The sequence below is a fragment of the Falco rusticolus genome, chromosome 13 (assembly GCF_015220075.1).
Source record: "Falco rusticolus isolate bFalRus1 chromosome 13, bFalRus1.pri, whole genome shotgun sequence".
In the NCBI taxonomy this organism is placed as follows: domain Eukaryota; kingdom Metazoa; phylum Chordata; class Aves; order Falconiformes; family Falconidae; genus Falco; species Falco rusticolus.
The window spans coordinates 28,725,065-28,738,457 of NC_051199.1; the positions used below are offsets into that span (position 1 = coordinate 28,725,065).

The 13,393-nt window shown below is 43.4% G+C and overlaps 1 protein-coding gene across 2 annotated transcripts in view; it reads left to right on the forward strand.

Moving 5' to 3' along the window:
• Window positions 1-13,393, forward strand: part of VEPH1 (ventricular zone expressed PH domain containing 1) — a 98,532-nt gene that overhangs the window by 54,528 nt on the left and 30,611 nt on the right. For both annotated transcript variants that reach the window (XM_037407275.1, XM_037407274.1), the window contains 2 exons: window positions 938-1,147; window positions 2,046-2,440. In XM_037407275.1, coding sequence (XP_037263172.1) covers window positions 938-1,147; window positions 2,046-2,440 — 605 coding nt within the window. The remainder of the gene's footprint in view (window positions 1-937; window positions 1,148-2,045; window positions 2,441-13,393) is intronic.

The window sequence follows — 13,393 nt, forward strand, 5'->3', positions numbered from 1 at the left end:
AGGAGCTGAGTCTTGCTGTGAGCTGCGCAGAAACCCAGCAAACTATTTTCAGAAGCCCTGTTTTGGGGAATCCAGCACTTGGACGGCAAACTTTGGTCTAGGAAGCGTGGGTTTGAGCAGGGAAACAGCTGCACTAGGAGCGGGGTGTGACATCGGTGTGCCTCCCTTGCCCTGGGTGGTGCACCTTTCATCCTGGGACCTTCTGCATAAGGTTTCTGCTGTGCCCTAGGGCTTTGGTCTTAAAAATCAACAGCTTCCCTTCAATTTATTTTAAAGTTATCTTTGAATTTTGCATTAAAAGGTTACATATTCTAAGACTAACATAGCAATCAAATTTAAAACAAAACAGCTTTGTCCTGCAGCCCTCAGAGTTCATTTTAATTCTTCATTTTCTCTTTCTCTTTTGCTGAACTCCAGTCACGTTGCTTAGAACTTTTGCTGAGTCTGTTTCTGTCCATGTGCTGAGTTTTGAAAGATACTTTCTTACTCGGAGTACGGTCATTGGTGGGAACTGCATGTACTTTTGTCAAAACTTTAAAACCACAGACTTATATAAACTCTGAACTAGCTTGACCTTCGGTTTATGGAAAAAACGTTATAAGTTGCTGTTTAGCAAGCCTGAGAAAATGGTTTAAGTTCAGTTGAAAAACCTTTTGTCGTGAGACTATTGGGGAAAGAATTGGGTTTTGCTTATGCAGATACGGCACATAGTTTCTAATCCCATATTGTCAGAGATGTTCAATGTTTCTGATCCATCTGACAGAGACATTGGTCTAGATGATGTTTCTGAAAATGATTAGTCAAGCTCTAAGAGAATCTCTGCTGAAACGTAATTATTTTACTGAATATGTAATACAGGTCACAGGCAGAAATGCAGCATCAGCATCACTATGGACACAGTGTGCCAGAGTTAAATCTCTGCTTTCTGCTTCCTCAGAATGGAAAATGATGCTGAAACAGAATCCCCTGTACCACTGGATGATTTCAAATCTGTTATGAATGGAAATGAAGAAGATGAAAAACTTCAAGTTAAAATACAGGCTTTTGAAGAGAAAATAAATGTTGACAACAGTACTCCTGGCTCAGTGCGGAGATACAGTTTAGGCCAGGTTTCTAAAGAAGAAAGGAAGGATATGAGATTTAACAGGTATGGTTCTGTAAAATGTGTGAGTGATTTTCATGAATATCAGCTTTGTAATAAAGTTTTATCTAAGCATTGAGAATTTGGTTTGCTTCCATGATACCTATGGGCATCATAAGTCTAATTTTAGCCAAGTCTCATATCCATGCATTCAAAGGCTGGATAAGAACTTTCTAAATTATTTAATCTCTTCTGTGCCCTAAAACAGCACAAAGAATAGGAAAATATTTGCATACAGATATTACTGGAAAGGAAGATACAGAGACCTTTCTTGTGTATTGTTGCTAGCAAGACATATCAAATGCTTGAATCTGGTTTTGCCCGTGTGCTGTGTGAGATGAGTGCGCCTCTCCCGGGACCTGGGTGAGATAAGGGCTGAGGCAGCAACACGCACTCATGGTCCGCTTAGGCTGCCTGTGCACGGCAGAGTTTTTCTCTTCCTGCTCCAGTATTTGCCCTTGTCACTCCACTTCGACCTTTCTTCCTCTTCCAGAGGCTTAACTTCATCCTCGGCATATCGGTACAGGGCAGTGAAGAACTGGAGGCTGAATCTTGGTTCAGTTAAATGGCTGCTGGATGTCATTTTTATGATGTGATCAATAAAGCTTACACTCCAGTCCTGGGGTTATAAGTTTCTTGCAGATAGGTTGACTCGCTCCCTCCATGGCACGCAGATGTTGTGATACATGGATATTATTTAGTTTCATTTACTTATTAAATCTGCGGCTTGAGTTTTGCTTTTGACATGCGTATTTACCAAAAGGTACTTGCTTCGGGCTGAGTGAGTCCCATGCTCAGCTCTGAGCCAGCTGCACAGGGGTAACATGGAAGAGCACGCATTTGGGTGATTTTTGTGTCTTACCCCTATTCCAAAACATTTTTCCTTTCCTTCATCGCCTTCCAGGTCCAAAAGCCTCGCTTTGCATGCAGTCCGCATGAAGGGGGTTAACTCAGAGAGCGGCCAGGACGAGGAGAATGGGGAGATAACTGCTGGTATCTCCTTTACAGAGATCTACATTAGCCAAGAAAATGATAAATTGCCTTTTAGTGTTGATACTGAAGCAATGCAACTGGGAAATTCCGTGGTTTCACGCCAAAGTATCGATTACCCAGAATCAGCAAATCTGCCAGAATCTGCTAAAGAAAAGGCCCTCGAAGGAAGCCCGGAGGCAGTGACGAGCCCTGTGGAATACCAGGACAAGCTCTACTTGCACTTGAAGGAAAACCTGGGTAAAGTGAAAGCATATGTCACAGAGATGGGGAGGAAAATTCCTATCCCCGATCAGTGTGTTATTGAAGGTAAGAGGGCTGAGCCTTTCTGATTATGAGAAATTGAACACTACACGGGAAGTCCTCTCGGGGCTCAAGCAAATGGGTAGCAAAGATCCTCTAGTGCAGAGTTCGTGGATGGGGAGGAACGTTAATTTTATAAAACAATATAATTTACAAATTGCACTGTTTTGAAATCTCCTCGGGAAGTGACTGAGTCACCATACTCAGAGGTATTTAACAGGCATGTAGATGTGGAACTTAAGGACATGGTTTAGTGGTGGACTTGGCAGTCCTGGGTTAATGGTTGGATTCAATGATCTTAAAGGTCTTTTCCAACCGAACCAATTCTATGATTTTCCTTCAGGGATGTAGTACAGCCCTCACCCAGCCCAGACTCCCACGAAGGTTAAGGTGAGGATTGTCTGTCATGGGGAATGAACCCCAAGCTGTCTGGAAAAGGTCACGCTGGGCTGAAGGGATGTGGGTGTTGGCTAGGGCTGGCAGTTCCTCTGGCTGTGTCTGCAGGGCCGGCAGGCCAGGCGCATGTGGCCCAGCTCCAGGCTGTAAGTTACGGAGCTGCGTTAACAGTCGTGGAGCGTTGGGTGCAACAAAGCACACGTGCCACAGGTCGGACTCTGCCGTGCAAGCCTTTGGGTGAGCACGTGCTAATACCTAAGACTCTTTCTTAGCCTGCTGGGTTGGTCAAGGGCAGATCTGTGTCTCCTTCTTCATTATCATGATATTATTGCTTCAGTTGACTTACAAGATACACAAGGCCAGGACCCTCAGGTCAGCGTGTTCCAGTCTGGATGCAAAGCTCCTTGGAGGCACAACACAATGGGATCCCCAGTGCTCTGGGTGGGGTTGGATCCTATCTCACCTTTTCCCTGGGTTGTTTCATGTTTTCTGCTTTCATCAAGGGCGGGTATTTGTTTTCAAGTGCAAGAAAGCTGGTTTTGTGAGACTGTGGGGGAGGTGGGCGATACACTGCAAGATGGGTCTGATACTCCTCCTTGAAGTAAATATTTCAGGTTGGGTTGTGAGCCTCTTGCTTGCACTGAGCAGCTCCCTGTAACGTGAATTTGTGTGCCTCTAACTGCTTGCTGGTGGTCATGAGCTGTTTACAGCCCAGCCCTTCAGTGGGCCACTTTGATTCCAAGGAGTAGCTAACTGAATAAATTAATTTGCAGTCTCTTAAAATGTAATCTAATATTGTATAACTTCAGGTCCCTCAAATATCAACTTTTATTGATAAAATATTTGTTTACTTTTTCAGTGGTCAAGTAGTAGAAGTATCCACTCGTAAAGGGGATATAATTATATTATTTCCGAAATATTTTAAATTCCAGGTTTAATATTTGAAATAGTTATTTAGTAGAATTAATGATAAAACTTTAGTTTCATAAAATTACGTTGCAAACATGAGTGAACAATCTGGGTTTTGAAGTGCTGAATGCTGTGACCTTGCATTAATCAAATACAATATATTGAACGTTTTTTAACGTATTGCTCAGTTTCCTTTCTGAAGTAGTAATGATATGTTCAAGGATGTGACTATTTCTAAATTCATTCAAACTATTGTAATTTCCTGGAAATCCTCAACTAGCATTCTTGGGGAAATTCTTTGAGCAGGGACACATGTGCAGCACAGGAGATTTATGTGACTCATTCTAAATACACTGAAGAAATGCAGGCTGGCTCATTACGCAGGGGACAGCGTTGTTCATATTTCAGATATTACATAAACCTTGCAGTTATTGGACTTCTGTGATTCCTACACACTACAAAGGGCCCATTCAAATCTTATTTTTTCAAATGTGATGTTTTGAAAATAGTGGGAAAAGTTGGAAAATATTAATATACGTAGTTGGCAAATTTTATGTTAGTTATGTAGGCGTTGGAACTGGAAATTTAATATATAAAACATGGAAAATACGAAAAGATAGCTTTTCTTCAGAGCTACCTCTTCTTCAGAGCACTCTCCCATGACACAGAGTGCTTGAAGGAAATATGTTGCAAGAAAATTGTGCTGCAGTTTGTTAATAACGGACAGTGCAGAGTTCCCCACGTACCCTTTTGCCAGTCACACCTTTCCTGGGCTTTCAAGTGGCAGCTCACACACAGGTTAACAGTGTTAATGTCAGTTGTAAGAATTTCTAAGGAATGATGAGCCAACAACTGAAACAGAATTCAACCCCCTGCTCGCATTTCTAATGACAATGATATCTAACCTCTGGGCAGACTGTTTGTGAATGTGGTGAGCTCCTTAGTGCTTAAAACTGAGGCTGGGTGCACCTCCCCCCTGCCCCGCGCCCCCCGCACCCCCCCCCCACCCCCCCCTCCCCAAGGATGCTGCAGTGGCATGCTGGTGAGGGCACAAGCAGCTTGCATGCCTTTGGTTACATCCAGAATTAGTGTGCATGCACAGCTCCTGCTAGGTCTGGGGGCATTAATACCAAGAGCAGTAGGAATGAAAGCAAGAGGCTGCAGACGGTTTTCCAAAGATGGAGTCACTACCTTGCAGAAAGACAGAGGGCATTCGCTTCAGTGCTCAGCAGCTGACAAAAAAAAAAAGCAAATCATGGAATCATTTAGGTTGGAAAAGACCTTTAAGATCATAGAGTCCAGCACTGTAGACAAGAGAAGAATTATCTCCCAAGAGAAGAAAAATAGATACAAGAAATGACATCGTTATGCCATTGTCTGCATTAATTGGATCCTGAGTGTTGAAGGAAAAAGGAGACAGGTGGCAGGAGTATGAGGATAATCAGAGACTTCCATATGAAGAAAAATGGACTGGGACTTCAGTCTGGAAAAGAGACAGCTCTAGAGATTTGCAATGTCATGAACGACTGAGAAGATTAATTGGGCGTGGTGGCTCACTCTGTCCTAATACAGGCACTAGAGGACACGTAATGAAGTCAGGAAGCAAATGCAAAATACACAAAATAGGCACCTCTTAAACGTAATTAGATATGTGCAATTAAATGGCGGAACTGATTTCTACAGTGCATTAAGTATGCTGAAAGAGTACCTGGTTTCAGAAGTGATGAGGTAAATTCATGGATTACAGCCATTCAAGGGTTATAAAAATAATACCACCCCTGACTCTGGAAATGCTGGGCCCACGGATGGAGGGCCCACGGGAGCAGGAGGGAAGTTACTGCTGTGTGCTTGTCTGCCCTTGCGCTCCTTGCTTACTGTTCTCCTACTCGCCCTTTGTGAGCTAATACCAGGATAAGATACTGGTGGGACTTTCTGGCTTGAATCAGAGTTGCCATTCCAACATCCCTCAAAAGGATGAAAATTGGAAAATTTGGTTTCTTAACCAAAGTAGAATAAAACTGAAGCAGGACTTAATAACAATTTTCACCTGTGTGCAAGATGGTTAAGGGAACAGACCATACTGGACAAGGCAGGAAATAATGAGCTTAAATACCAGTAAAAAAATATTCAGCTTAAATAGTAGAAAAAGTTCTCTAGCTTGTGCTGGCAGAGGAGGTTGTGGAGGTTAAAAGCACATTAAAGAAACCTGGAAAGCTGGCCTGGGCAAGGCTGTGAGGTCTGACAGATCTGAAGAAGTGTTGGTGCTCCCTAAAACATTTCTGTTTTTTCCACGTACATCAGTTGATGTAATGTAAGATTTTTATTACTTCTGAAAGCTTGCCTTACACCACCAGCCGGTTGTACTGCTGCTACAGCTCCCAGTGGCACAGGCACTCTTGCCTCTGACTGTGGGTGAGGGGGCAGACCAGGTGACAGCTCCAGGTCCCCTGCATGCAATCCTCCTCTGCTCTGTAACATTGTGATTTGCAAGTTTTGTTTTTTGCCATTGAGTCAGGCATTTGCTGTGTAAGTCTTATCCCTCACAAAATATTTTTGCTTTATGGGGTGTTTATTTTTTCTGTCTCCTTGTTGACTTATAAGCTTATTTGATTTACACTCTTATGTCAACGTTTATGTAATATTAACTGAAGTGTTAGCTTTTACAGCTGTGAAGGGCTACAGTTTAAGAACTGTAAGGGTGGATCCATGATCTGTCTCTGACAGTTTGAAGATGCCTCCTATATGCATTGGAAAACTGACATGTCCTCAGCTCCTGTTATCTCATTTAGTTTTTACTATTTTTGGCTGTGTGTGCTTCAGGCAGGGTGATGATCCTGCAGCAGAAGCAGGGTTAAGACTGGGCTGTTGGCCAGAATACTTTATACTAAGAAAATGATCAAGTTGAGGGTGTTTTGAAGAACAGACAAGCTACAACAGCTTACCAGATGCATGTGCGTGTGTGCATAAGTGAATCTTATGGAACTACACTGCAGTCGTAGAGGGGATTTAAACAGGGGCAGAAAGAAGGCATTAGAAACCGCAAAAATCCATTTATTTTAGCTTGTTGCAGTTTGGGGTTGATGGTTTGGTTCAGTTCCTGCTTAGTTTGAACCACTTTGCCCAGATTCACATCTCTGCCATACCTTGAGCAATTTGAGGCATTCTTTTATGTCATGTTCGTCACTTTAAGCCTCTTAAGCCTATGGATCTTTTCCTCAAAAAAAAAAAAAAAAAAAAAAAAAAAGGGGTGGGGTCGGGAAAGCCACCATATTTGTCAGGCGCTTTAGCTTTCTTGGAGCTAAGCAAAGTAGTTTTCATCAGCCCATATTTTTCCAGATGGTTTGTGATCTTACATCTTATTGGTACCTCCAGGATCTTGCAGATGGCAGTGGCCCAGACTTGTGCATCTAGAATTTCCTGAATGCTCCCAAGTTTGGTTATTGCTTTTCAGTGTATGCTGGGCAGGATTTCTGCTACCTTGATGTGGCTGGGGCCCCAGTGATTAAGAACAAGAGCCTACGTTCAAGATCCCTGTGTTGTATTTGCAGTTTCTTCACTGGCTGTGTGGGTGCTTTCTGAAAGGTCCTTCAGCCTTTCTGCTTTTCTAGGTCTCGTGTACCCTCCTGGGGAGACAAGGCTGGCAGTGGTTGGAGTAGGTTGCTTTGAAAGGCTTAGGTGAAAGATGGCATTCCTGTATCGGGCATTATTATTGGTGTTGGCTTTGGGAGTGCCACAACATCCAGCTGAGACCTGAGTCTGCCCTATTTTACCTGGTGTAGCCCCAGTTACCCCTGCATGCAGCACGGGGCTTTTGAGCAGTTGGCGGGCTCTGCCTGCTCTAGCCTTGCTGGGTCTCACCTTGAACCCTGCATGCTGGGTGATTTTTCACTTCTTGTTCTTCTAGTGTCCCAGACGTGTAGGGATGGTGGATCAAATGCATGGCCATGTGTATCCTGCCTCTGAAAGTGGCTGGTGTCAGATGGTTCCCAGACACGAGCCTGTGTGGCTGCTGGATTTGGTTATAACTTGAGGGCAGGTCCTTGTTTTCCACTCTAGTTCTACTTGCTTTTTAGATAATTGGGATAAAAATGCCGCCATTAACTTAGGTCTGAGCACTGAGTGTCAAGTGAGCTGTTGGAAAGAAAGCATTTGATAATATCTGTGTGTAGAGGATGCTGAAGGGTTTGCACATCTCCAGCCTGCCTAGTCTCCTTTTTAAAAGGATAGAGCCCAGGGAGATCTAGTGCATCATTCAATCCGTGGTCACTGAAGCCACATTCAAAATGCAATTCCATCCAATGAAAAATATTATAGCCATTTTATAGTAGTAAGTCGCTGCTGGCTCCTTGGTGCCCTACAGAAGGAAACAAACAGCAAACATTTTGTGGGGTTAATGACAAAATGCTGGAAGAGGAGGAGGTGGCAGGGGAAACAGGTTGCAGTATGTTGGTCATAAATCTGGTTATTATTATGTTTTATGCTGTACCGAGAGATAATCGGTACCATATGACGGTGTAGATGGAAAAGCTTATTGCTCCCCTGCAGTGCTCACCCCTGCACCGGTCTGATAAATTCCAGCATTCCATAAGCCAAACATTGATTTGGAACAGATGGACCTCTAGTTCTTCAGTGGGATCACAAAGTTGCATAGGCTCAAGCCAGCGTTTCCAGAGATCAACTCTGTTGCTGCTAGGCCAAAAATAATATTAGCTGGCATTTTATTCTGCAGGACTGGTATTTCAAATGCATCCCAAATGTGAGGGCAGGCAGCGCGAATGGGAGTGCTAACTCCCAGGTTGGCCATCGTGCCCACGGTGATCTGCATCGTCAGACCGTGGAGAAACTCCCAGCATGACGGGGAGTGTAATAGGAACATGAACACGCTCATAACTTGCTGCCCTCACGTACGTGATAATAGCAAATCACGTGCGCTTTACACCTAGCCTGGAAGCATCGCTTGGAACAGGCTGGTCTCCACATGCGCTTTGCCTGGTAGCTGGGAGATTCCGGGTGGGGTGGTGTTATCCCTCTCCTGAGGGAGAAGCCAAACCAGGGGAACTTGACTTCTGGGTTGGACCAGGACAGGCCTAATGGTTCCTTGAGGAGGTGCCTGTGCCGCCGTGCAGGCGGGTGGGCCAGCAGCCCTCGGCCAGGCTGGGGATGCGGCCAGGACACGGAGGAGCCAGGCAGCAGCCGGAGTGGGATGATTTCCCCAGACCCTGCTTTGCTGCACACACTTTCTGGGCTTTTTGCACGTCAGTCATCGATACGGGCAGCGGAAGGGCCGATGCACCTTTGCTTCTGAAGATGGGACGATGTGGCGGAGAGATCTTACCATTGTACCTTCCCAAATGACATGGGCTTCTCATTGTCCCGATGGTAAAGGGAAGGAAGACAGAGGGTTTTGTAGAGCTAAGCTAATCTGTATGTTCTCAAATGTGGCTTTTGCACACAGATTTGGACTCTGTGTATTGAGTGCATTGTAGTGGCTCTCCAGACCCCATTATAATCATACATTCTCTCTTAATTTTTGTGTAACTTCCTGCAAGTTAAATCTGTTGGACTGAGTTATGGCATGCAGGCAAAGCTAGTAGTGTTAAAAAAATAAATAAATCAGCATCTCTTGAAGCTGGTTGCTTTAAAAATTACCCCTTTCTCCTATAAACATATTTATTGTTTGTATACCTACTTGTAATCCAAACTGAAGAGAACAAGCAAAGGAAAGTGAGGAAGCTGACAAAGGCTTAAAATTGAAATTTAAAAAGTTGCATCTATTTCTTATTCCCTGGTTTCATGTTTATGGTGGGTGGGTTTGATTCTTTTTGGGAGATTTATGAGCATACTTTTACTCCTATTAACAGTTTTTATTTAATAGTAAAGGATTACCAATGTAAATCAAATAATGCATTAATTGTTTCCAGAACCAGTGACTCTGTATCTACTTGCCTGTGTTTCTCCTGGTTTAGCCCAGCGTGTTAAGCTGGAATAAACAACAATTAACAACTCCACTGACATTCTTCTGTTTATGTTTTATTCTTTTTCCCCCGGCACAACTACTTGGTAGTGAACTTCACAATAGCAACATATATTCTCTTGTTTCTTGTAGGAAAAACAAGTTGTTGCTTATTCTCTTGCTGGAAGTTTGAGACTTGGCAACAGATGTGATCAGAAGTGTTTCTTGACTGGAGGAGCATTTGCTTGGGATCTTCACCGCTCTCTGCCTTCTGTGGCGTTTGGTGACCCTGTGGTGTTTTGTGCCTCACATATTCTTCATGTTTTAAAAATCCTTTTTTTGTGGTACTCGGATTCTCCTTCCAAGCTGAAGCCAGGCTGAGGAAGGAGGAGAACACATCCTTCTTTAAGGAGATGTGCCCAGGTGTGACCAGCTGCTGCTGCCCACGATGCAGGAGAGCAGGATGTAGCTGCAGCTGGGTATGGTGCCCAGGGGGATGCTGAGACGAGGAGCAGCTTGAGTGGAGGGATGCACAGACCCCTAAAGCGTCTTGGCTTAGGTTCGCTCTTCGGTGCTCATCAATAGGGGTAGTTCATAGCAACTGGATGAAACAAGCACTTGTTCCATCTGTTCAGTGTGTTACCCCACAGCAGCAGTAGATGTTGCTTTGCTGCTAATGAGATGAAGCAGAGCTATGAACTTTTCTCCTTTGTTGAGTTAACTGAGCTGGTGCTTAGCCTAAACAAAACTCTCATCAACATACACAGACTTCTTACCTAATAAACCTGCTTTGCACCAGAGCTCACTGGCCTCTCCCTGAGTCTGCAGTAGTCTGCGGATGTGGGGTCATGGGCTGAGATCCCAAGTGTGGACAAATTGGTTTCTCTGCCATTACCAAAGGGAGCGCTGACAAGATGTACAAAATGTGCTGTAATTCTCTCTGAGAATGTCAGAGTGTGGCTCAGCCAACAGCAGCTCGCGGGTGCATGAGAAGCTGATTTTTCATGCAATAAAGCAGCAAGGTGGCTATGGGGGTGACTGGCGTTCAGACCACTGCACAGTGTACGTTCACCTGTGATCACCTATACTAAGTCAATGCCACAACAAAGATATACCCAGTGTCGTATCATTTTGTCCCTGAACTGTCCTCCTCGTGCACTACCTTTTGACATGTTGACACGTACAAGGGATTTTCCTGGCCCAAGCAAAATGATCATATCCATTGTGCAGCTCCAAGAGCTTAAATAGTCGTAAGACAAGTCTGTCTCTGGGGTTTTTTTCTTTTTCGTTTTCCACAAAGCCTCTATGACCCCGTGCAGTATTGAAGTGCTATTAGAGGCACCAATCTAGTGGTTGACATGGTGCTTCCATAAATCCTAATTTAGGTCAGATGGGACAGGTTACTCAGTGAAATAGAAGTTGGCATAAACACCCTGCTTCAAATTTGCTTTCCACATTTAGAAATGACAGTAGATTTTTAAAGTACTGGTTCTAGAGTCTGTAAATGTGTAGCTTAAATGTGACCAATGTAATAGGCTTAATGTCCTCAGGGAAATTTGTTAATTTTTTCCTTCCTCTCTCCCTTACATACTTTTGAACAATTATTTTAAAGAGTTGCAGATCCATCTTTGCCATAATTTGGACTTCATTGCTTTAAATCACATCAAAAAGACTTTAGTCAGCATTGGATTACCAGCACTCGCCAAGCTGTGCTGTGTGCTGAGCGAGCTGTTGCAGAGCAAGTAGGTTTTGTTGACAGGACTCTCCTGTGTGTTGTATCTTACTGATATCCTGGAATTTTCTTGGGGCTAAATTAATCTTTCTTTACCAGGCAAAGTCAGGGTGAGTGGTTACGTGTTTCCAGGCCTGGAATTACAAGAGATTCAGGGAACTAAGTTGTCCTCACCTTCGTAGGCTGAGACTGGTTTCTTTTCACCTTCAAAGTTTTTTGCTAAGTCAAGCCTGCAAGTTACTTAATTTTGTTGTTCTTAGCAAAAAAATTTTGTATGCTCCTCTTTCCTGGCTAAACCTACAGACCTGATCCCTGCTCACTCTGTCAGCTGCTGCGCATTGCCAAGTGCAAATGCCGTGAGCTGTGTTCCCTGGAAATGACTGCCTTCAGGTCTCGCAGGTGGGAATAGGTCTTGCTGCGTTGTATTATCTCTGCTGCAACTCTGAAATCCATTGGGATTACACAAGGTTGATACTTTGGTGTTTCATGTAACTTGCAATGACAGACTGGGAAAAGTATGCAACATAGTTTACTAAAAGCTCAGCCCATTTATTGACGTGTGTGTTTTAGGAAAGCCCAGAATGTATCTTCCTAAACTGCGTATCATACTGATTGCATAAGTACATGCAATTTGTAAATACTGCGATGACTTTAAAAGCACCTTTTTTCATTCTCAGAGTATGCCTAAGCACAAGTATGAACACAGATGTGTTACAGACATGCTTCACTCCTAAGTGATCCTGCCACACTTCTAACTTGTTCACAAAGTACAGCAAAGATGACCTACTGTGATGGACATTTTGAGGCTCAAATAATGGTTCTTTGAGATCCTTGAATAAGATATTACAAAAGTGCAATATTATGCTAGAAACAGCAAAACCCATGGTGAATGTTACTACCTCTGCTACAGCAGCACATGGTCAATCTGCATTGAACTTGCTACATGAGTGAGGAAATACCTGTAAAGAGTAGTAGTGTCACTTGTAGGAACGTTCAATGCTTTGGTCTGGCTTCTTCAAAATGTAAATGCGGCATACAAAAGTTAGTGTCCAACAGCTTCTGGGTGCTAAGATACCATTTGCCATATATAATACAGGCATTTGGGGGGTATTGTTTGAGCACAACAGACTCTGATAACCAGTTGAACAGTATTCACGTCATCTGCAATGTTTTTATATGGAACAGTAGTACAAGAGGACTCTACTGACATGGTTACATTTGAATAAGTGTTTAAACCTATTTTATTATTCATCATGCTGGAAAGAGAGAGCCATGGTGGTTAAAGACTTCTTGAATACTTTGGCCAGACACTTGAGCACTCGGTTACAGGTGAGCAGATGTGCACATTTGTGGGTGGCAAGTGCTCCAGTGAGCAGAACCGCAGGAAGGCAGTTGCTTTTAGTTCTGCTCCTTCATCTTCAGTGGATGCTGTCAAATTTGGAAGACTATGACTCAAACCATGGTTATTACAATTCATATTTTTAGTTAGAGGTCTGTCTCTGTACGGGAGTTAGTGATAAAACAGCCCACTGGCTATTCTGCAGTGTGTGTATACCCAGTGTGCCAATCTCACATTTGGTAGGTCAGTCTCTGATGGTACTATGAATTAAAATGATAACTTTTTTTCCCCCATTTTAAGCATTTTGTGAAACAGCACAATGTAAATACTTTTCTGACACTTCATTTTCTTGAAAATGTGCCCAGCTTCATTCTGGGCAGCTTCAATGTGCCCAGGTGATGACAAGAAACTAGTTTTGCCTTGCCTATCTATTTACATGTCTCCTGTGACCATAAAAATGAATTCCCATGGTACTGGCATGTTGGTTTGCACTTGAGTGAAATACAATGTAATAGTAGTGCTACATATGGATCGGGGTTATCTTAGCCTTCGTCAGAACAGGTTGATTATTTAAATATTGCTTTCCTTTGACTTTGGGATAACTGAGCTTAGCTGTTATGTGTTGAAACT